A 25,274-nucleotide genomic window follows, 5' to 3' on the forward strand; every position below is an offset into this window, starting at 1 on the left:
ATAATGTACCTGTACTCATCAAATACTTTGAGGTTATAAAAGAAAAAGGAAAGACTGAGGATCCATTCCAGATTAAAGGGCATTAGAGAGGACAGCTGAATACAACAAGTGATCTAGGATTTTCTTTTCACGGAAAGAAAGGGCATTACTGGGAAAAGCTGACCAAGATCTATAGATTACCAAGAAGTTTTGTCTCAATGCTATTTTCGATCTGAGTAATCTCCGAGTAATCTCTATGTGGTTATTTCAGATTGTGTCCCTGTTCTTAGGAAATATACCCTAACATATGTGGAGATCAAAAGGAACAATGGCTGAAACGTACCCTGAAATGGTACAGAACAGTAACAATGCATAACCATATACATATTTTACATGTGATGTATTGGGTGAGAGGTTGTGAAACAGAGAGCTCGGTAGAGCAAATGTAGTAAAAGTTGAAGATATGGGGAATCTGAATAGAGGTATATAAGAATTCTTTTTATTCTTTACTTTTCTATAAGTCTAAAACTATAACAAAGTCAAGTTTTTAAATAAGTATAAATTTAAAATGAAAAACTGTGAGATTCCTAACACCTCTAGTGCAATTATATAATTTTTCTATTGTTAAGTATTTGCAATTATGCACATTACTGCATAAACATTGTAGATTGTATATACATTTCATTTACTGTTTATTGTTTTCAAGTTACTAATGAAAAAATTAAATAAAAACAGAGCTCTCACCAGCACTTGGAGTTCCTCCCCACACACGAAGAGCCCAGAAATCAATATATTATTCCTAATTATTAGTACTTGTTTTAGTCAGGGTTCAATACAGGTAAAGGTTTAACACATGTGAAAATTTCTCTTTAGGCTCTGAATTTGGTTAGATTATGGGAAACAGAGGAGTTTTCATGTGTTTGTTTTTAATAAATCTATGATACTCACACTTGTAATCCTATTTGTCTTTCAAAAAAGCAGATTGTGTGGTGGAGGGGAAAACAGAGGAAGCCAGACACAAAAGATGGAAGAAAATGTGACTGCAATTGTTGATCCTGGCTCAACATCCTCTTTCTAGCTAGAATGACCTGCTCACCAGCCCCTGAACTCCTCATCCAAACTCCTGAACTTCCTCCCACACCCCTGTGTCCTCTTCCTCCGCCTGCTCCTACCCATCCATTCTGCCTGTAACAGATTAGCCTGCTCCTTGGAGCTTCGCCAGTCACTCAGCCTAAGAATTCCTCGCACCTCGGAAAGTCCAGGATATTTATCGTCCCACCCTACTAGACAGTAATTACACTGGGTCATCCTGAACCCTGTTACTCGTATGTGTGTGTCTCACGGCTCCAAAAAGATCATAGGCAAGGATCATTTCTTCTACTCTTTTAAAATCTCTCAGAGAAACTAGCATTTACAACTAACAGGTGCATGAGAAACAGCTGCAAACCTCCATATATCCCAGAGTTTCCAGTGCAAGAATGGGGGAAAGAGTTACCACTGAATAACCTTGAAAAACAATTGCTTAGAGAAAGGGGTGAATGTTTCTGAAGTACATTTAGAGTTCCCAGAATGTAAGTTTGCCTTTGTACAATACAACTTCCCTTTTCAATGAGAATTCACATACATTATTTCATTTCATCTTATTAGTATGATGGGATTTGTTCTTGATGAGTCCACAGCACTACGGTTACTCATCATCATCCCATTATCATTACATGTTTATAGATTTTCCCCTTTATTACTCATTTTATTTTTTCCATCAAGTATATTTCAAATACGAGGTAGTAATTACCAAGTTCTCTACGGCTTACACTTAAAGTTTGCCATTCCCCCCCATCATAAAAACAGTAAATGCCTATTGTTGATAATCTTGAAAATACAAAAAAAAAAAAAAGGTATGAAGGAAATAAAAATCACCTATAATCATCTCGATATATTAATATGTTTTAAAGGAAACTAGGACGATTACACCGGTTTTTGTGTCTTGCGTCCATGTCTATTGAGCTTCTTCTATATTCTTAAATATTAATCAAGAACATTCCTAATGGCTATCCAGATTTCCACCACATAATCATAACAGTTTACTTAATCCCCTCCTTATCCTTTAAAAGATGCAAGGCAGAGATTCCTAATTGCCTTCGAAATAACTGCTCCTCCTCTTGAGCAGAACACTCATTTTATCCGGGACAGCAGTACCCCGCGGTTAAGAGCGGCATCTCCTGGTCTCTCTGGACCACAAGATTCACGTGACCAAGTTACAGCCAATGAGATGCCAGAGGAAGCAAGTGGGTGTGGCTTTGCGGCAAGCTCTTTACAGAGCAGGCTGGAGCAGCCTAGGGCTGTCTGGGGAGAGGGAAGGAAGGTGGGTCCCTGATCCTGGGGGGCCTTCACACCTGCGCCTGACTGCCCTCCTCTCGAGTCAGTTTTGTCAAAGAAAATGAAAACTCTAATTCATTTTAATCCACTGTTGGAGTGTCTCTGTAAGTCACAGCTGAAGGCTATGATAAAATAATATTTTTGTCTGTTTGCCCCCCCCCCACCTTCTACTATCTTCATAGTCTATATAACTTCAAAAACTACAGGACCAAGCCCTCCTGTACAAACCAGATGTTCTGTGATCAGCCTGGGCCAGAAGTCCGGCACAGGGCATGGGCACTGAGCGTTGCCTAACCTGTGGATAACAAGCCCGAGTCAAGAAGCCCGCAGGGAATGATATGGGCGTTTATTCATTTCTACTGTTCCTGTAACTCCAGCTGAGAGAGACCAAGAAAGCTACCCCTCAACTGGTTCAAGTATCTCCCATAAAAGAATTCCAAAGTTGCAGGCTGCCAGACTGCTTGGCACAGTCTTCCATCTGGAACACGGCCAGCTGGGCGTGGCAGATGCCTGTAAGCCTAGAACAGCGTCTGGGCTCTGGGTCTCTGAGACGAGAAACCTCGCTCGGTCTGAACACAGCCCTGCAGGGAAGCCTTCCACCCAATACAGCTCCTCATGGAAGCCCCAGCACTGCCAGGCATAGCCCAGAAGCCCGGTGGGTCTCCAGACCCCAAGGGAACTTGGATGGAGCACATGACTGATGGCCCTGCCTGCCAGGGGCCAGGACGCTCACCCAGCAGCTGGGCTGAAGCCCCCAGTGCAGTTTCTACTTGGTTTAAGGAACAAGAATCATAGCTGCTGTCCCTAAAAAAGCTGCTTCTCTGCTGAGGAACAAACCATTTCCCCCATAAAAAACAGCAAAGTACTGAAAAGCCCTAACGTAGACCAAACTTCAAGACTGGTATATATTAGGACTCAGTGAACTACCTGCTTAAGTCAGGTTTAACGAGATGACAATGCTTTAATCCTGCTGCTTAAAAAAACGGCTGAAGTGTGAGAGTCAAGCTTCCAGCCTTCGTGAGAACAGAACGGCGAATGTGATTTCATCATTCTCAGGGGACGCCGTGGCCTGGCGGGTCTCGGCACCAGGATTCCAAACACTCGTGCTCCTGCCGAGTTTCAGAGCCACGGAGGAAGGGAAGACAGCGTTGGGCCTGTGGCGCCTCCAGTCCACACCCAGGTGATGCCAGACAAACGCATTCGCTTTGAAACAAGCCTACTTTACTGCCCGAAAGGGAAAATGAGCCAGGAGGCCTGCAAAATGAGGATCCTACGTATGCTGTTTTACCATAATTTATGGGACAGTTTCCCTACTCAGAAAGTCAAGACTACGGAGGTTTCATAAAACACAGGCACACAACGTCAGAGGTTTTGGCCGAAAGCAAGTCTTCAGATGATCTGGGTGCGGATATTTCGTTGTTACGGGAAGGGCTTAGAGGAGTCCGACAGAAGCAAATTCTCTAGTTCTCTGTGAATTTAGACTTCTTCAGCTAGAAAGGGTTTAGGGATCCGGGCACATGAGAACGAAAAGAGAATAAAACAATAGTGGACGCTTGCTCTCTGTTTAATGAAAGCCCTGAGCTCCCCGCAGTAAGCGTGTGCTGGAGATGGACGGGGAGCTTCTGAGCTGCCAGCCACACTTCCGTGTTGTCACAGCACGCCCTGGTCAGTCTGCTGTCGTCCCCAGCCTTCCAGCCACTTCCTCCCCACGTGGTGCCGCCCATTAGAATTTTATTAACCAAATGCTTGAGGGTTTGTGTATATTTGTGTTACCTCCTCTTCTCTCCCTTCTGTTCTACCCGGGCACGTCGGGGAAAGGAAAAAAATTATGATAAACTTCAATAAAAACAAAATTAAAATGATTAAACCTTTCATATCCTTTAGAGATAATCTCTCTTCTGCTGGCTGGTCAAATCTGGAAGAAAACAAATGCAAACCAGGGGTTGCTGCTGCTCTTCCCAGCCACCCCCCCCGCCCCCGCCCCAAGAAACAAACAGAAAAGGTTGCCTGTGGCCAGATTTTTAAAATAAATTAAATTTGTCCTCACACACGGCAGCCAGGTGTGGCTAAAAAATTCTTTCCAAATATCCATGATATATACCAACATCCCTCCAGGGGTCTTTCAACATAAGCCCAAGGGGAGAGGGACCCTAAAACAGTTACTGAAAAAGAGTCACTATTTCCCAATTAGCCATGTAAAACTTGTCTTACAAAAGGGACCCAAAGCCCTGTGTCTGCATACCATGTACTGGAAACACACACACAGACAGACAGACAGACACACACACACACACAAACACACACACACCAGTCTACATTCCTGATTAAAGAAAAGCCCAGAGAAAACAGTACAGTATGGCACAAATCTCTGAGGTCTTATGTGTTCTAAGGAAGCCTTCAGATCTGCCTCGGGTCGGGGCACATGTCCGTGGAGAATAAAATGGCTGCGGAATTAGATCAGGCCTGTCTGTCAAAGGCTGGCTAGACACGCACATCAGAGCCAGGTCACTGGCCCTTCCAGAGTGGGATAATGACCTCTGGGCACGCAGCAGCGGGGACACTAAGAGAACAAAGGTGTTGGGGCACTAAGCCCTTTTTGGATTACAGTAGCAGGCAGTAAAATGAAATTCTTGTTCTAGAAATGCACATCGCAATCTTATACACCAAGTTCTGTGGAACGGCTCGCCCATCGGAAAGAAGGTGGACGGACGGGAAGAGAAGATGAAAGGTTGCGCCTTGGTCATCTCACACCTACCCTGCCCAGAGACAGTGTCTCATTCTTGTGCGTGGTGTTTACATTGTAGTAGAGACAACGCATCCTCAAGTCAAAAGGACGAGTCTTTCCTGTGTTTCACACTTAGGCGATGAGTCACCAGTTAAGGATTTTGTTTTTGGAGAAAAAAGCTGCTGACCCCTGGGCTAAAGCAGAGGATTCCAAAGTGCTGGGCTGAGCCGCAGGAGCAGCCTCTAGGCAGTTCAGGGTCAGTGGCGCCCTTTCCACTTGCAGTCACCCCTCTCCTCTCCTCCCGGCGGGGTGATGGGGAGGGACACAACTCCCTTCTGAACTATGGAAGACACACAGATTTCCATAGCAACCTGACTAGTGACTAGTCGGTCTAGTCACTAGTGACTAGACGGTCACACCGTCACCCCCCTTGCTCAGACCTTGCCAAGGACTCCCCATTTTGATGGGAGCAGACTTCAAATCCCCACACCCTGCCAGGGCCCAAGGGATTGGGCTGCCCAAACGGCAGCTCCCAGCCCTCGGCCTCCCAGCCAGCCCTCTGCCCGCCCCCTGCTCCGACCCCAGCCACCCCAGCTGAGGGGCTCTGTGCTTGCTGGGCCCCTGCCAGGACCACTGCCACTTGTATCCTCCCACGCAGAGCCAACGTCACCTCCCCGGAGAGACTTCTTCCGGGGCACCTTCTGTAAAACAACTCCACTGTCTCACTCGGCCCTGCCTGGCTCGATTTTTATAGCACCTTGTACACCTGACATTCTGAATTTGTTTATTTGGTGTCTGTCTCCCTCCCACACCCTACCCCCTTCGATGAGAGGGAGAAGTCAGACTCTACACTATCTTCCTGCCGGCAGACTCCCCAGAGCCTAGAGAGGTGCCTGGCCATACTAAGGACACGTCCCTGTTTGCAGGGCTAACGAACCCCACTTCCGGACTCAAATCAGTCCCCTCTTCACCAGCTGTGGTTCTTCTCTAAAACCAAGAAAGGTCAAATCTTGTCTTTTCCCCACCTGTGCCTTATCTTTGCCTCTTCATTTCCCAAGTTTCCAGCACTCGCCCATCCCTCTTGTACCTTTCCTTTCCCACCGTTTTTCAAGAACTGTGGCCCAGTTTTTATTCTGTTCTGAGTTTTACTGCCAACATAGCCTTTGATACTGCTTTGTTAATCATTCAAGACCCACCAAGCCAAATACCAGCTAATGTCTATTGCAAAATTCCAGTTATGACCATAAAAACGCTCAGGGTGGACACAGGTCTGCATGGCCAAGGGCGGGGCCACCTCCTCCTCACATCAGGGCCTCACAAGGCTCCTGTACCGGTGTCAGGCTGGAACCACTCGAGCAAAGACCCCTGCCCCAGCTGCCAGGATCAGAGCTGCCCTCTCCACTCCTTGGGGTTTCTCAATGCTTTGGGAGCTGACTCACACGAGAAAAGCACAAAGGACTCTGAAAGTTAGGAAAAGCACATAAATCAGGGCCAAGCATCCGAGAAGACCCAGGCTTGCGCTCCAATGAACACAGAGTCACAAAGAACTGTTGCCCCTTTTCTCACCTCAGTCTTAATGGGTTTCTTCATTTATATACTTAGAATCGAGCAATGGACCACATTCCTTTCTAGGTATGAAAAACCCTGTCCCTGGGGCAAAGCACTTGACTTATTCCTTGGATGAGTCAGTCAACCCACAGCAAGGAGGGAAGACATAGCGGGCAGAGCATTGCCCCGCGCCTTGGCTCTGACTCCCAGCTTAGCTGCTGCCTGGAGCCACGCTGTCCATGAGAACTTTCTGCAGGGAAAGAAATGTCCGCGCTCTGCAGTGTCCAATATGGCAGTCACTAGTCACAGGAGGCACTGAGCACAGACAGCGCAGAACACGGGGCCCCTAGAGACTTGACATAGCCACACTTGGCTGTGAAGGGGTGAACAGCTGCTGCTTTATACCGCCGCAGGAAAGGAAGGCCCTTCCGCAGGCTGGCTTTGAAGGCTGCATCCCTGGTTCACATTTGCAAAGATCAGAACTGGGAATGGGGATGTGCCCACCCTGCGGACAAATGGGGACAGGCCCTGAATGAAAGTTATGAAGGGTGAAAACCTCTGCACTGGGATCGTTATATAATGTCAAGCATGGGGCACTTAATGTGGAGTAAGGTAAAAGCAAAGAATAACGAGCCCTTCGGGTACTTCCAGCACTCCAAATCCTTTGGATGGAAGCCCAACCAATTCACACCATACAGAACTGTCTGCTCTATAGGCCAGAGAATATGGCAAGGCCCCGGGGACAGTTACCCCAACCAGAGCAAAACAAAACAAAACAAAAAAAGTATCAGGGCAACACTATCCACAAATCCCGTGAGTTCTGCTTGCCCCTGAAAGCACCACGGGGTAACAGTAAGGAGTCACTGTGGCTGTAAATTCCTCCCACACAAACCTTCCACACAAGCAGCTTGCTGGAGCTCCCAGCAAGGGCGAGTTTTGTTGATGCGGAGACTGTCAGGTTTCACAGGCACGAGAATATCGCTGCACAAGACTGACTGGGGGCTCCCCGGGGTCCCCCCCACCCCAGGAGGAGGTCTGAGTGGAGGCTGAAGTCAGGACTCAGCCTCAGTGGGTACCTGCTCCGACCCCTCCCCAGACCTGACAAGTTTCCTCTGGCACCTCTGCTTCCCTCTGGCGTCCCCTTCCGAGGAGCTGCTCTGCTTCCTCACATGCCAGGGGCCTCAACGAGGATGGAGGCTGGAAGCTGTGGGGGTGCTGGTGGGGCCTGATGTCCAGCGTCTCTCCGACTTCCCTTCACCCCTACATCCACCTCCACTCCTACCCTCCCCCCACACTGAAAACGACCATGGAAAAAGGAACATGCAACAGGCCTTGGATGTCCTCAGAAAGCCCAAGTTACAGACTGAGCTGTGTCCTCCCCCCAAATCCTTATGTTGAACCCTGAGCCCCCCAGTTGCTCAGATAGGAGTGTCTTTGGAGTGAGGGCCTTTGCAATGGTGATCAAGTCAAAGGAGGCTGTTCGGGTGGGCCCTGGACCAGTCTGACTGGTGTCCCTACAGGACACATGGGCACCAGTGAGAGGCACGTGGAAGAAAGGCCATGTGAGAACAGGAGGTGGCCGCCTACAAGCCGAGTGTGACAGAGGCCTGGGGGGGGGGGGGGGGGGACACCCAAACCTGCCAATAACTAGATCTTGGACTTCCAGCCTCCGGAACTTCAAGAAAACAAATTTCTCTTAGTGAAGCCACTCAGTCCATGATATTTTGTTGTGGCAGCCTAAAGCAAATGAAGGCAGTCCAGAAGGAAAAACTCTGTCCTAAGCTTAGGATTTTAAACCAATGAAAACAGTGGAAGAAAAGAGCACAGATTCTTTTTTTGACTTCATGAGAAGATGACAGTTTGGGATAAAATTTTAAGTTAAAACAACAGGTCTGTTCCAAGAAAAATCACATACTGTCCAATTTTTAATATTCTAATTGGAGCAAAGGTCAAGGATCTTTTAAAAGCAATCAATAGCTCCTTTTGTTAACGTAATACACCAAAGGTCTCAAGACAGTCTTGAGGTACGGACTATAAAAAGCCCTTCAACATGCACTCTGAAAGACACATCTTTAGAAAGCCTAGTCAAACTCCCTCAACTCTGCTAAGAGGCTTAGATGCCTCTGTGAAACATACTGCTCCCATACTGGGAAAAGGAAGCAGAGAGAGAGAGAGAGATGGAAAAGCAATAAAGAATATGCCCATTCAGGCTGGCAGAAAGCAGGTAGCCGGTGGGCACCATGTTCTTTAAAATGGAAGCCAAAGAATGTTCTAGAAAATGCAGCTCAAAGCCAGCCTGAGCCTGCCTGAAATCTGGGGGATCCCAGGGAGGTTCCCAGCACTGTTCAAAAGAAATTTCTCAACCATTCTATAAATCTGTACTATCCACCAAGGTAGCCATGAGCCACATTAAGCACTTGAAATCTGGCTAGTATGACAGAGAAACTGAATTTTAAGTTTTTATTCTACTTCAATTAATGTAAGCCTAAACAGCCCCAGGTGGCCACAGCTGCCATACTGGACAAGCAGGCAATGTATCTGGAGAAGTTCCCTTGCTGCTCTCAAGGGACCCAGAGACCCCACGATCAGGAACTACGGGCAGTGCTTACACTGATTTGGAAGGACATAAAACTTTTTCACTTCTAGTCAGTGTTTAAAAAAAAGCATATGTGGCTATAATTCTCATAATTGGGTCACAGTTTGAAGGGGGTTCCTTAACATCTCTAAGTCTGAGAAGCCTTTGAGCTATTTCTGTAAGCAAAGGGATGCATGTTCTATTTTCCTCCCTGGCCCCCAACCAAGGTCAGGAACAAGTTTAATATAGAACCTAAGTAGCTCAAGAAATGGATTTTTTTGCACATTTCTAAAGGCAAAACAAATACAAGTCATTATTTCTCTTGAAAAATATATTGGGGCAACACAAGAGGTATGAAGGGCAGAGCCTGGGACAAGGGATCTGCACACAGGACGGGGCTGCTGGTTCCTGAGAGAGTGGTCATCGCAAGGCCCCTCCCCTCAGCTGAAATCCAGGCACAGAACCCCAGCCCCCAACCCAGCAAAAACACCCACCCACTGGCTAACCATCCATATTCACCTAACGGTCAAGGTACACACTTTCAAGTTCCTTGGATACCCCTTTTCAGAGGTGAGTTGGCATAAAGCTTTCACTAAAGTAACACTTGGTGTGATATGTCATTCTAAGTCTCCCCTGAGAGGAGGGTTCCTGTGTTTTGGGCACTGGCCAATGCTGATCTCAAAATACACACACACACACACACGTACATCTCTCCTAATTCCAATAACCACCAGCAAGTGCCTTTTCTCTTTTTTTTTTTTTTTTTTTTGCAGCACCCAGGGAGTGGCCGTGATGTTGCTGCCTCTCAGAGTGGGCCATACTGGGTGGCCATACGGGTACACACACCCACCTACCCAAGAGGACAGGATGGAGGACAACTGAGAGCCACCAACCAGAAGCAGTGTGTAGCCATATGGACAGCCCCTGTACAGGGCAATGTATGCTCCAGTGTTATTTACTGAAATAAAACAAACAAATCCCTAGCAGCTCTGATCATTCCATAAAAAGAAATCAGCTAGTGAAAACCTGATCCAGAATATGAAAGGCAGAATGATTAAGAATCACTGAATTTGGCCTTCTGCAGCCAGGTTTTGAATAATTTCTAAAAGGTCAATGTCTTGGTGTAGATGCTGGTGTTTCCTGGAGAAGACAGGAAACAGATTACATAGGAGGTCGGAGACTCCAGACCCATAGCCCAAGTGATGACTATGGTGCTGTCCCATGCTCTTTGGAGAGACCCTTCCAGAGCAGGAACACAGGACAGCAGTGAAACTGTGCTTTGCACGTGTCCACCTTCCAACAGACCAGATCATTAGCATATTTTGCAGAGAGCAAACAGAAAAGTTTAATTGCCCTTAATTACCCAGTTCAAGAAGGCTCCTAGATAATGGCTCTCAGATTTCTTGCCTGGTATCAATGTAATTTCCCTGACTCTGGCTTCATTATATTTCTAACTTAGAAGCAACAGCCTCTCGAAGATGCCTTTCCATAACAGACGCTGAAGTTCGAAAGCAGGCTGGGCCGTCACCACAAAGGTTTCTTGTCTCAAGAGTCAGATCCTCGGCTTCCACACTGGTCTGGTGGGTTTGGGGGGGGGGGGGGCTTGGGGGGAGAGGGAGGGGAGTACTCACTAGCATATACTTAGAGGAAGGACTAAGACAAGGAATATGTAATCAGAAGCCATCACAATTACAAATGTAAATGAACAGGCAATTGGCGCTGACCTTTGTAGATTGTTAGAGGACTAATTAAGGCAAATCAGGAACTCTGTTCCAACAGAAAAACAAGACAGTGTACACCCTAAGAACTACTCCTGTCCTCTCCATGTAGATGCAAAATGCGAGAGAATCAGACAGTAATCAAACTATGGACGCTTTCCAGTGACAAACAGCAAACCATCTCCATGAACAAAAGATAACCACGACTCACTCCTTGGTGTACTGTGAGCAACTGCGTGGGTGTCTCTATCTACAAGCACCAGGGAAATGTGAGCTCTTGCCATGTGCTGATGCTCTATCAGACTCCACGTAAGCAGAATCCACCCAGGAAGCAGTCACAGACCTCAATTATAAACTTTTGGTTATTTTAAAGCTTTAAAAGCTTTAAGAAAAATACTTTTCAAAAACAGAATCAAAGTAATCAAACCAACAGAACCCAATCACATTATTCCATAAACTCCATTGTTCCCTTTAAGGATAGCACACTCTCTTTCGTGCTGCTCTGTAGTGATCTCTCTTCATCTGGGCGTTGTAAAGCATCTTTCCCAAAAGCACACTGAAGTTTACAATCCTATTGTCCATACAGTCCTTATCAGGGAATGTATTTAAGACAGATAAAGTCACATTTCCTGTACTCCTCCATGAGAGCTTTAAATTTCACTCACTCCAATGTGTTTGATGTGCTTTTACATGCAATGTCTTTAGTTAGAAATAGGCTGTCCCTATGCCTTCCCCAAGTCCCATGAATAAGACATAGCAAAAAGGAAGAACCAAAAATGTTGCTATTTGGTTTACAAAAACAATGCCTCAGAATTTTGGACGTGGCTACAGCAAATGTCAGTGCTATGCGAAAAATTACACTGAAATTGCATATAATTTAGCTACTTATGAAAAAAAAAAGATCTACTTCATACTTTGTATGAAGGGCAGCCTTATGCCAATTCTGAAAAATAAAAACAGAACAAAGTGAGAAAGCTGAAGAGAGAACATTTTCTTACTCTCTCAAGCGGCAGGAGTTCAGCAAAACTCCCTCAAAGTTGGTTTGAAAAAATAATCCATCAAGCAAACCCAGTGAGTGTTTCAGTACAGGTTGTCACCGAATCCACATCATCATTTGGCCGGACCCTGCCTCCTGATCCCAGGAATTCACTACCTCGAGCGCCAAAGATGTGTCACTAAAGGGGGATGCCAGCTTCCGCTCCAAACAAAATATTCTCTGAGACTCCAAACAGTTGTGTCCTCTGTAAACTGAGTCATCATCTGATTGCCTCGAATGCCTGGGCTGGCATATGGACCAGGGAATCCACATGAAGAGATGAGAGGAGACGTGAGCAGTGTCCCCCAACTCACACAAAGTCTTGAATGCAGTCGGGACGCAATCAAGAACCGTTCGATTTTATCTGTGTGAAGTTTGAGGATCTAGGACTATGTAAAAGAAAAAGTAGTGAAGGCAAGGGTAAGATAGAAAAAAAAAAAAAAAAGAAGAGGAGGAGAAGGAGAAGGCAGGCAGACAGGAGGAGCACAAAGGGCCCCTTGTCTCCTCCAAGCTCAGGGCACTGATAGAGTGAAATTAACTACAGTTTCACCCAGGAGCCAGAAATGCCTTTTTAATAAGCAAAGAAGGAAGTTGATCCTACACATGACCCACCTACGAGAGCTTTCCATCTTTCAGGAGCTTCTGGTCAACTAAGGGGAAGTAAACAGCCAGTGCCAGCAACCGAGAGACATAACCCAGTGTGTCAGCATATAGCAATGAGCTTTCTCTACCTCTACCTGGTTGTAAGCATGAAATGAAAAGACCAAATCCCAACAAAGTCCAGAGATCACTTGGTCTTCCAGAACATACACTCACGTCAATAATCAAACCAGGCCAGGGGAGACTGGGAGGTGGGGGAGACCTCACGTGTTTAAGTTACTTCCCTTTCTCTGAGCTGTGTATTTCCAAGTCATTTCTTACGTGAGAAGGCCCACTGTGTGTGTGCGTGTGTGTGTCTGTCTGTCTGCTTGTCTAGTATGGGGGTAAGGGCAGCAAGCGTAACCACAAAACTGTCACACTGGGTTAGAGATGACATGATACAGGACACGGCTTACCCACTGATGTAAGGGTAAAGCTTGACCCCAGGCAGGACCACATAGGGGACAGTAGGCCAATTACTAGAGCACCTCCAGACAACAGAGACTTGGCCCTTTGGTGCAGGGCAGGACCTAGATGGTTTATGTCTGGCCAGGAGGCCTCTCCGGGGGGGTTACATGATGGATGACAGAACTGAATCCTGACCAGGATGACAAAGTGGTGGAGGGCAGTGGAGACCTTCACTTGTTTCCTTCTCTGTATTTCCAAATTCACCTGGGTTGGCAGACTACGTGGTGAGCTGGACTGACCAGAAAACATACTGACTTAAGGGAACAGGTAAAATTTGAAAGGCTATGTTTGCCCACCACAGGGAAGAAACTTTTCGAGAGTTCTCTTCACCAGCCACCAAAAGGGAAGTCTGGGTACCTGCAGAACGGGACAGGAGACTGAGCTCAGAGAAGAAAAGAAAGGGATTTCTGCTATAAAACTTTCTGGTGCATGGACAGCAGGGAGGAAAGGAGGGAAGGAAGACCACCATCCTTTAAGGAGATGTTGACAGGAGGCCAGTATAGAAAACCCAAGACAGCACACCAGTTATATGGAGCTCACAGTCAGAACAAGCAGAGTTCCCAAAAGGTGCTCACAGACTCCCTAAGGCTTCCTCACGCTACACGAATGATGTTTCTGGCTGAAGATTAATGTCCTGACCCTTATGCGAGAGAAGAGAAAATCGGGAATATAGGATCAAGTCTCTGTTGATACATTCAAAGCTGATGACCTTCAGGGTCTTTGTTCTGAGGTCTACAATGTCCCTTTTTTACCTTTCTTTTTAAAAGATTTAATTACTCATTTGAGAGAGAGAGAGAGAGAGAGAACACATGCAGGGGGAGATGCAGAGGGAAAGAGAAAAGCAGGCTCTCTGCTGAGCCAGGAGCCCAATGCGGGCTCGATCCCAGAACCCTGAGATCATGACCCGAGTCAAAGGCAGACGCTTAACCATCTGAGCCACCCAGGTGCCCCCACAATGTCCCTTTTCTTAAAAAACATTCTTTCAAGAAGTTAAAAGCCAATCCCTGGGGGGAGGGAGGATATATTTTAAGATGAGTTGTCATAAAGGGGTTTCTGAAAGGGCACCCAGTTACTTTTACTGTCAGTGTGAATATTACCTAATAATTTGTCCTTTTGTCATGAGTGAGGAGTACGGACTTAGCCGGGGCGTGAGTGGGAGGAGGGCGCAGGGCGGGGAGGGAGGAGGGTGGAGAGCAAAAACATGACTTCAGGCCAAAGACAATACAAAAGGATTTTGAAATACAGAAAGGAAGTCTATCATCTAGACTAAAGTTGCTCATACACTTCAGGGGGAAAAATAACTCCTAATACGCATTAAATGAGAGAAACCCAGAAGGCAATGGTGTAAGAAAGCAATTCCAGAGCGGACTGCATAAATAGAAGTATTACATTATAAAACAGGGAACTGTTTGTTCCAGTCCATAGACCCCGGGTGAAATGGCAGCTGTACACTATTTAGTTTGGGGCACCTCATTAATAAAAAGGGAATTCTGAGTAGAGTGAAAGAAAGAATTGAAAGGCGAAAGGGACCAGCTTTTAATGGAAGATTAAAACAATGACGTGTGCAGAGCCGCCCCCCCCCAACCCAAAAACAGAAAGAAAAAGAAAAAAAAATTAAACAACAAGAACAACAAAAACAATCCCTGAAATAAATAGTCCTAACACTTATGGTTGGAGGAAGGAGAATCCTGACTTCACAGCTAAATAATGGGAATGACAGGATCACAGAGAGGCCAAAATGAGGAGGACGGGGACCCCCACAGCCAGATGGCAGGAGGGGACAGATGGGTCTGTGGGCGCCGGCCTCGTCCCTTGCTCCCGAGTGCACACACCAAGCAGAGCAGAAGCCCCAGAGATTACGGCGTGTGAACTTTAACCAGAAGACGCATCTGAAAAATATACGGGAAAGGACAGTTTTGCAGTGACCCAGAGGTGACCAAAATTATCCTGGTACCCAAGAAATGATCCTGGTTCCCAGAGAAGTGATTCACCCAGCCTGCCAGGAGGACTGGCCTTTCCACAGTGATAACGAAACCTCAGCTATTCCGGCAGAGAGGACACATTCTCCCACTTTAAGATATCCGGTCATTTCATTTATGTGGGGAAAAAAGAGCAAAGGAACAGCTGGGGGATAGGGGCAGGGCGCGGGGCAGAGCGGTCTGCGAGGGCTCAGGAGGGACACCTCCAGGGGAGAACGAAGCTGAGAGAGCAACTGATCTGGCGGGGCTTTCGGAGATTAGGAAATGTCTACTCTGGCAGAGGGCTCGCCATGAATTAATCATAGGTACCGAGAAAACCAGGGAAAATAAAAAGTTGTACAAGAAGGTAAATGAAATTATAAAACTCTACATGGCTCAGCTGTGATTAATATTTATAGAGTCAGAATAACGAAAACACTGAATATTAATATAACTCCAAATTATTATTTAATCATCATGGAAGATGGAGGGAGGGAAGACTGGGTATGCAGGGGGCGGGGAGGATGGCGTAGGGGGTAGAGAGATGGCGTGTGCGTGCGAGTGTGTGTGTGGAGTTTGGGGTTTCTGCGTGTCAGTCTGTGGGTGTGTGTGAGGAGGAGTGTGTGGTTTGTAGAATGGTATACTAGTGAAATCGTCACCTTTCAGAGTAGGAAGCCAATAGAGAATATCTGAAATATTAAAAACATCAAGAAACAGTAGTAGAAGCCACCGAGAAATATGGAAACAGTAAGAGTAACCAAAGAAACAACTGAACGTTGAAAGATACTGCTCTGGGCAATGGGATGGGGGAGAGGCAGGGTCATGCCATTTTTTCACTAGGTTTCTACAACTTGTTGCCTTTAAAAACTACAAAAACGTGGGGCACCTGGGTGGCTCAGTGGGTTAAGCCTCTGCCTTCGGCTCAGGTCATGGTCTCAGGGTTCTGGGATCGAGCCCTGTATCGGGATCTCTGCTCGGCATGGAGCCTGCTTCCTCCTCTCTCTCTACCTGCCTCTTTGCCTACTTGTGATCTCTCTCTGTCAAATAAATAAATAAATTCTTAAACAGAAAAAAAAAAACTACAAAAACGTGAAATTTGGTTAAAAGTAAGATTAAGAAACCCACTGGGCCAATACAGCTCAGTGGCAAAGAGTGCTGCAGGTGACGGGCAGATCAAGGATGGCCCTGAGTCTCCAGTGTGTCCAGCTGGTGTGACGGCGTGCCACCAAGACAGGGGACAGTTGTGAGCTCAGAGTCTATGACGTGGCACCAGCAAGAAATCCAGGGAGCTGTTTGACGTGCATGTGGGAATGCCAGGAGAGCAAAGCTTTCAAGGGCCGGGAACCAAGGGCCGGGGCCTAATGCCCGGCATGTCAGCATGGGGGTGGGGGGAAGGGCAGACTGCGGGACCATGAGCCAGGGACAGGCATGGAAGGATGCTCACGAAAAGCAGGAGGACACGAGAGAAACACACGCTGGTAGCCCAGGATGAGACTGTGCAATACTTCCAGAAACTTCCAGAGACCACAGGAGGAAAAGAAGGCAGCCTGGCAGGTAGCTACTGGATTGGGTAAATCCAAGGCCAACGGTGACCTCTCAAGGGTAGGTTGATGACGGGAGAGATACGCTATGGTAAGCTGAGGCATGGACTGGACTGAGGTGCCTGAGATAGGAGCACAGGACAGGAATGGGGGCAGAATGCAGCAAGGTCCTCCGGAAGGTCCCAACTCTTTGAGGGGAAGCAGGCGGCGTGGGGCCCTGACTCGCAGAACCACCCTCAGACCCAGTGAAAACGTTCACAGCAAGTGCTGTTTGGATCCTCTCTGAAGTTCATTCTTCCACACTGCACTTGAGGCCACAAACCGCCCATTCTTACCACGGGGCAAGACATCATTACGCGTTTGCTTTATGTCCCTCTGAAGCAACAAACTGAATGTAGAGTCTAGAACCAGAGGAATCTGGGGGCAGGAGACAAAACATCTCCAAGTGTCCAGCTCCCCGGGCAGTGGCCCGTGACACCTGAAGAAAAGCGGTGCTGAGTTCCTTTAGTTTAACACCAACAACAAAAAAGACGAGAATGCTCGCCACGTTCCCTGCAGAACACAAGGGTCCCCCGTGAGGTCGGTGACAGACACACGAGCCGGCAGCAGCCAGCCACAGCCCCCAGAGAGATCCTCCCAGCCCTCGAGACCGCTCACCTGGCTCGGTGGAGGGGCACCTGCGGATGGTGAAGATCTGCCCCAGGTCCTCGTCCTCCTCCGGGAGACCCTTCTGCAGCCGCTGCAGCTTCCGCAGGCTCTCGCTGCGCTGGTGCTTCATGGAGCGCACGTGCTGGATGAGGTTGAGCTTGGCCTTGGTGGAATAGTTGCACAGGACGCAGTGGTAGTAGCAGCTCTCGCCCTCCACTCCGCTCTCGTGCTGCTGCAGGTGCTGTGAGGGCAGAGGACAGGGACACGCTGTGGGTAAGCTCCTCGGAGCCCGCCACCGCCACGCGCCCACTCCGGACCGGCCGCAGCCCCGTGCTGAGACCCCCCTCGGAGGGGTGGTTCTGTCTCCTCCGATGGACCTTCCTCCAGCAGCTGTTCGAGGACCAGCAGCCGGCGGACTCTCATTCCCATCTCCCCTGAACGTCCCCTCCCCTGTGACTTTTCGTAGGGCTGCCGCTGTCAGATCAGACCCTCCCCATGCCACCGGGTCTTCCTGGCACAATAATCAAAGGATCCCCCTCTCACACTCCAGAGCGTCCTGCTTTATTTAGATCGGGGTTGGCAAACAACGGCCCACAGGCCAAATCCAACCTGCTGCCTTTCTGTAAATAAAGTTCCAACAGAACACAGCCCCAGCCATGGAGCTGCGTTGTCCTGATGGCTGCTTTCAAAGCACCAGAGTTTGGGGTCACTGCAACGTAGGATACATGGCCCACAAAGCTTCAACGGTTACTATCAGGCCCTTCCCGGAAAAAGTTAGCCACACCCTGCTTTAGGTGGATGCCAGAGGGTCACCCTCCCTGTACCGAATCCGAGGTCACTAACACAAAGCCAAAGCTGCTGTCTGGCTTTTTCACAGGAATGACAGGTCAAGTTTTTATATTTAGAACCACAGTCTATTAAGAGAACCTAAAATTAGATTTTCCTTTGGATTAAAAAAATGACAAAAAAAAAAAACTTCTCCAGACTGGTTCCCTGTCAACATCTGAAGGTCATTTGGCTTAGTGCATCAGATGGTCAAAATTACACTCTTCGTTGTGTTTGTGTAGACACAGTACTGATTCCAGAACCAGGAGGCCCCACAGCTGGCAGAGAACAGGGCAGACACGGGATTAAAGTGAGGAGAGCAAGAACAGGAGAGGTCACAGAAACAGCGGACCCCAGACTTCCGTGTGTAGGAGAAGATGCAGAGATTATCCAAGGACAAAATTCACAAACGTCTTGTGCCTCTCTGAGATTATGATGAAAGCTATGCGCCTGTTTCACTAACTGCTGGGAAAGTGACATGCTCCTGGTACAGAAAGGCTATCCCTTCCTTACAAATGACCCATTTTAGGAGAAGAGGGTATTTTTCTATTGGCTGCATATAAAGCAGGGGAAACAATTCCAAAAAACTTGAGTCAATGATCCAAAGTAACCCAGCTTGATAGTGGGAGAGAGAGAGAACAAGAACCAGGGTCTCCTATCCCCCAGGATCCTTGTGAAGGAAGAAACTCACATCATGTATCTTCTGTGCTTATGGTATTACCCTCTTTCTCTACACCCACATCCCTGGACCCCAGGAGCTACATAGAAGACACAACAGGTGCCTTGGAAATAATTTGTGTTATTGATCTCCTTTCTGACCCGCACTTGTCCCATTCAGGGCCCATGCTTTGAAAGCTGTTGTTCACCCTGCTTGGAAAGCCTTCTTGTCCAGATTACAATTTGAGACCCGGAGAAGGCAGAGCAGTTAGAATGCCCTGCACTCCACCCAATATTAAAAATACCGAGTGGCCCTATCAGCACTTCCTATCAAATGACACAGCTCTGAGGCTCAGGTACTCACAGGTACACATTTTGTTCACTGGAAAAGTATGAAAATTCTAGAAGCACGTTTGAGCCTTACTGGAAAAGGAAAAATGAATGCATCAATGGAGTGTTGCAGAAAAATCACTGTGGGGGAGCCAGAGGAGGAGGCCCAGGTTCTCAATCATGCAGACTGGCTAAACCAGTCCATAATAACCCGTGCTTTGAGGCGAAGGTATAGGTAAAAATGTGAAGGGCTTCACAGGCACCAACACGAGAATAATCCCTTCTTTCACCTAAAATGGGTGATGTGACACACTCAGGAGCAGAACTTTGCAACAATGTGATACCCGAACCAGGAACAGCCCTCCTACAGCAACCTCACAACTGGAAGGGATCTGAAGAACCAGTGGGCTCAGTGTTAACTGGTAAGGCAACTACAATGACTGGTGATAAAAAGCAACCTTTCCTGAAATAAATTTGAGTTGATTTTTTAAAAAATGGTTTATCCTCAGTTTGCCTGGTCTGAGAAAAGGGTCCTTGCAGAGGATTTCAAGAGGATGGAAAACACCAAAGCCCTGTTTTCCGAAGGCTCCAACCCTGGGGAAGAGGAGAGTGTAGTGGGCTAGATGTGAAGGAGAAGGATGAGCTTGCCCATGTTCATTCTCCCCGACTTGTCCACAAGGTTCTCCCCTAAAAAGCCAAAAAGTCGACTAAGATATTCCTGGGAGCAAGGGTTTGGCTTGGGATTAAGAAGCAGGAAACTTTACAAGAGCCTGTACAAGGAAATGTATACCATTGTGTTGGGTCCCTGAGACTAAAAGAATTACATTTATTAGAGTTTCAACAACAACTGATGAAATAAAAGATAAGAGAGAAAACAGCCATGGAATCCAAAGCAATAAGTATTATCAAGGGATTTCGGTAATACTATCAACTATGAAATCAGAACAGGAATCACTAAAGCCTTACCCCCAAATTCCCATTACCTTCCTGTGAGACAGGATTTCCTTGCAATAAGGCACTGAATCTTAAACATAAAATTTTAATAGGGATATGAAGGTTCCTTTCCAAATGGCTGGAATTTCCAATCTCTGAGCCAGAAGAGAGGATAACATGGCCAAGAAGAGTTGGATGGGAGATGAAATGTCAAATGTCTTTTGTCCTCAAATCCATGGGCTCTTGGGTAAGAGAACAATATAAATCCTGAATTGACATGAACATCATACTGGGGACTCCTGATTTTAAAATAGGATGAAAACGTTCCAAAACCACCCTACACTTGAACTCATGGTTGTCAGTGGCAATCTCTCGAGCCACTAAGAGTTCTGTCTGCCATCTGAGAGCCACTCTGGAAGGGAAGTGGACACACACTACAAATGGTATAGGGAAAGGAGGGGGACAGAGCCAAGGCCTCCCCCCCAGATCAGATCCTGATCTGGAGAATATTTAGTGTCTTCTCTTAGAGGCTTGCACCAAAGCTCAATCCAAAATTTCAAGCTGGCTTTTGAACTCCAGGCTCATTCTCTAACACACTTTAAAAAAAAAAAAAAAAAGAAAGAAAGGGGAAAAAATCCAGAATAAGCTATTTTGGGGTTGTCAGGAAACACCTGCTCATAAAGATTACACCCCAACCCAAACTTAGGCTCGCAACCTGAGTCTACCCACATGTCAAAGATCCTGTTCTTAACCAAATTTTACAAGTTCTCACTCAGTCCTTCTCAAGCTGTCCAACCTGGAGTAAACAAGAACCCAAAGCTAGCAGTTAGGGTCCTGCCCTCTGTGACCTTCTCCACACTGTCTGGTCATTTCCCGGGTCTTGAGCGGGTCAATGCCCCAACCTGTTGGATGGACGCCCTCTCCCTCCCAAGTGGCATTGGCTCTATCCCCGGGATTTCACCCCTGGAACCTGCCTCATCAGAAGCAGCAGGAGGGGTGGGGCTGGAGAGACCAGTGAGAGCTCCACCAGGACAGGTCAGTCAGCCTAGGACATGCTTTCCCTGCAGAAGAGAGGAGAGATTTTCATTTGGAGAAGGAGAGAGTATAATTTGTTCCTGACCCAGCTAATTAGAATACCTTCAATTGGGATCCCCATGTATTTAATTAAATTCACTGTAATATATGAAGAATCCACCAAGGCACAAGTCCCAGGGGAACACTCAATAAAGGAGCTGCCTCCTTTCAGAGTTCTTGCTCTGCTCGCCAGGCAGGAAGTTTTTCTCCCACACAAATCCTCAACTCTCCAACCCTCTCCCCGTCTACCATGGAGCACCCCCCCATCCTTGGGGAGGGGGACCCAGTTACTTTACTTTTTTCACTTCTCTTTACTCTGCATTCAAGACTCTTAGCTGCTTACCTCGATCAGGCTGGGCGTACAGTTTAAAAAAGGGAGCAAAGCAACAACTTCAACTGTGCCCTAGTGTGCTGTCAGGCGTGCACGGCTCACACGGACCCCAAGAAAACTGGCTGCTATGCCCACTGGGCAAGGTTTGGTTCTGATCCCTTTCTAAGTGTCTGCAACATGTCACATGCTTTCCTAACACACACACACACACAGAACACGCCCTACCCTAGGGCCTTAACCTGCAGGTGATTAAGACTGTGACCCTGGTGGCTTGGAGGACATGCCATGGGAATATGAGGAGGGCATCCCTTTGGCTTCAAAATCCTTGTTCAGACTATGCCAGCTAGACCCGTGAAAATCACCGGCTTGCTCGAGAAAGACTGCCATCTATCCACAAACTAATAATGACGAAGAAGCACGACCAACTAATAAATCAAGAAAGAAAAATCGACTTAGCTAAAGAATAGTGGCGATTGAGGTCTACCCCAACACACTGGGGCCAGTGACCTATGACCCCTTGAACCTGCCCAAGGGGTCCCTTGATTTTCCTCAATGTCCCAGGCTGGCTTAAAAACTACTTGCAAAACACTGGGGGATATGAAGGCAAACGTGTGATCCTTTCCAAAGAAAGAAGACTCCCACACTTGGCAGTATGATTTACTTTCTGAAGGTGCAAAGAAGTACACTGACCTCTTAGAAGGAAGTAAGGATCCAGTTTGACTCATTCGTAGAAGGACAAGAGCCCAACCATCTCCAACTTCTCCAAATTACCACCAGGCAGCAGGTCACAGACTGTCCTCACCGTGAGCAATTCGGAACTTGACTTATACACGCTGGTGCCCAATACTTTATACTGAAAACAAGGGAGTGTGGGCTCACTTGTACTGCTCAGGGACCTTGTCCCAAACCTCTTTCTGATCTTGCTGGGGTGTTTTTAAAATGCTCGTTCCATCCCGGTTTAGCTGGAAGGTGCCACTGCTGTACCCAGGACATGGAAACGTCTAATGCCGCCCATCTTCACTTCTGGGTCTAGCATGTGGGGGGTGGGCGGTGGGGGGAGATCTCAGAAAGGGAAAGCCCTCACTGTTATAAGAAGCACCTCTGATAATGAGCCTGGCACATAAATCCAAGCGCAAAAAGCAAATTAATAATTAAAAAAGAAAGGAGAGCAGAGAAGCCAGCCCGCGTTACTTTGTGGGATTCGACCCCATTAATATGTTGCGCTCGTTCACCCTGGCCAACAACTGGAAGTCAAAGGGAGGAAAAGAGGGCTCTTGTTAGAAAATAATTCATCGTGAAAATCAAAAAAATGTGTTCCTGTTACTTGTTTCCCAGGAAAACTAACCAACTTCTGTCAGAGAACATTGATTTCTGTAAATCTGGCGGGGCCCCGCTCCTTCCTCCTCCCCAGTGATAGAAACTTCTAACATCTGGCTCTTCATGCATGGAATGCAAAATATTGATTAGGTTTGGTCAAAGCCTTCCCTTTAAAGTAGGAATGGACAAAGTACATTCACACATACACACATACACACTCACAAATGAAAACACACCGGACGCATAATGAAGCTTCCTCAGGGGAGGAACACCTGTTACTACAAACACACCCTCACCCACCCTCACACACTTTCCCAGGCATGCAACGCAGCTCGACTCCCTGGGCAAGGGAAGCTCTGTGATGCGTGGGGCGAAGTGGCTCTCGGGCACCCCACAGAGCAAAGGGGCCGCCCTAGGGGTACCAGCTGCCTCCTGCTAAGCAGAGAATCCCCACAGCGGGCACGCAGAATGAGCCCCAAGGCACCTGCTGACGGGCACGAGAAGTGCACCCAGGCAAGGAACAGGTGGAAGGGGTCCCCCGATCCATAAAACGGAGGTCCCGGATAGAGCCGGCCACTGTTAAATCAGGCCTCTGGAGGGGAAACTACGAACCGCAGCCTGCCAGGGGCTCCAGCTTCTGCCCTCTGGGCAAGGACTCTGACAATCACTAGCACCTGCTGTGAGAAGTAACAAGAAGATGACGGTCCCGAGTTAGTTAACTAATTCCCCACATCGTAAGATGAAATAAGGAATGTCTAAGTGGGTGCTGTGCCCGTTCACAACACTTACCGCTGAGAAGACACCCACAGCGACTTGTGACCTTCTCCCTGTAGCCCACCCCATAAGGTGGGTAGCCTTTGGCTCCCGTCCTTGGAGAAACCTACAACTCAGAGAGGTCATGTGACGCCCCTCAAGGTCTCACAGAGCATGCAAGAAACAGGACTGGAAGGTAGGGTTTGAGGCCAAGTCCAAAGCCGTCTCGCTACACGGCGCTGACCGCAGGGGCATTCTGGAACATGAGATTCCCCGTGCCTAGGTATTTACCTTGAATGCTTAGAAAAATAAATCGCTGCAGGTGCGAAGTGACTGGGAATGGAGGCAGTTAATTTTTTAATCACTGGTTGTGTTACAGTTTCAAACTTAACGTCACATTCTTAGGAAAGCTTCCAGAAGGTCAACCTAAATATATATGTATTTTCTGTTTAATGTTGGCTTTTCACCTACTCATGCCCTCATCCTTGGCACATGCTAATTTAGTCCTATTTCACTGTCGGAGCCCTGCAGACACCATAAGATACAAGCCCCAACCATGATTTATAAGAGAAAGTGAAAGGAAGTAAAAATGTTCCCTTAGATCAATCCATTTAATGTTACTCTGACCTATTTTCTGGTTTCTAGGCCAGACTCCTTTTGCCCTGGACGAGCCATGAGTGTTCATTCTGTGTATCTGAGCTCCAAGCTCGAAGGCGAGACTTCCGATCCCTGCGTCTTCCCCCCTTCCTGAATGACATCTCCCGCTTCAGAAGTCTCAGTGCCAGCATTTCCTTGAGAGACATACAGCGCACTCCCAAAGGAAACTGAAGACACGAAACCCCACTATGGTCTCTTGTGGGATGCTGATGCCTTCACATACTAGATTTCATTCCCCTCTGTTCGGGAAACTCCAGAAAGGAGAGGAAACTTACCAGGTATGTAGGGGTTCTCCCAAAGGAAGGGGTCCATCAGAGCATGAGGTCATAAACCAAACGAGGGCTAGTTTCCCCGGGGGTCAAATGAGCATCCATACACAGAGCTCGGAAGCTGAAAGAGGTATGTGGTGGGTAAAATCACAATGTGAGTCCCACGAGGGTAACATCAAACTGGCCGCCCTCCAGAATCTACCAAAGCTCCTAGGATCTGAAAATCACCCCTTTGCTAGGATAATGCACCGGTTATAGTAACCTTCCCCATTCATTACGCTGCTCTTCTTTGCTAGTGCTACTTCCCAGCTTTCAAAGATGTCAACTCCCAAACAAAAATAAAGGCCTCCATCTGCACGCTGCTCTAGCATGTGGTCCTTCAACTCCGTGCCAAAACGTTGCTAATAGGTTTAAGGTGCGCTCTGGACTGAGGCAGCCCGGGGGGGGAAAATCTTAACTCTGTGCTACCTTGGGCAAGTTATATACACTGTGGGGTCGCAGTTTACTCCCATGCAATACTGGGACAGTAAAAGAACTTCTGCAAAGCACTTCTGGGGGGATTCAATGGGATAATTCACAGGAAGTGCTTAATTCAGTGCCTGATGCATGGTTAGCCTTTACAATAAGGCTATTACTATCACTACTTTTCAAATGAGTTAAGGTTTGTGATTAGTAATAGAAATGAACGTCTACTGAATTTACCTATTTGACATTTCTCTCCTTAAAACCAACCCTGCCTGCCGCACACTCCATGGGACCACGCCCTCCAACCCCAAAAAGGAATCCCTAGCGGACAGTAAAGAAAACTGTGATATATAGAAATTACAACATGGAGGGGATACTGAACACACACAGGACTAACTTCTTCCTTGTAGGAGGTCCTTCATTTTTATCTTAAGTCACTTTCCCAAAGTCAC

General features: G+C 47.3%; 1 protein-coding gene across 3 annotated transcripts in view; it reads right to left on the reverse strand.

The window, feature by feature from the left end:
- ZFHX3 (zinc finger homeobox 3) overlaps positions 1–25,274 on the reverse strand; it is a 247,003-nt gene that overhangs the window by 84,321 nt on the left and 137,408 nt on the right. For all 3 annotated transcript variants that reach the window (XM_045987319.1, XM_045987318.1, XM_045987320.1), the window contains exon 4: positions 17,221–17,452. In XM_045987319.1, coding sequence (XP_045843275.1) covers positions 17,221–17,452 — 232 coding nt within the window. The remainder of the gene's footprint in view (positions 1–17,220; positions 17,453–25,274) is intronic.

Source organism: Meles meles, chromosome 19 (assembly GCF_922984935.1).
Source record: "Meles meles chromosome 19, mMelMel3.1 paternal haplotype, whole genome shotgun sequence".
Taxonomy (NCBI): Eukaryota; Metazoa; Chordata; class Mammalia; order Carnivora; family Mustelidae; genus Meles; species Meles meles.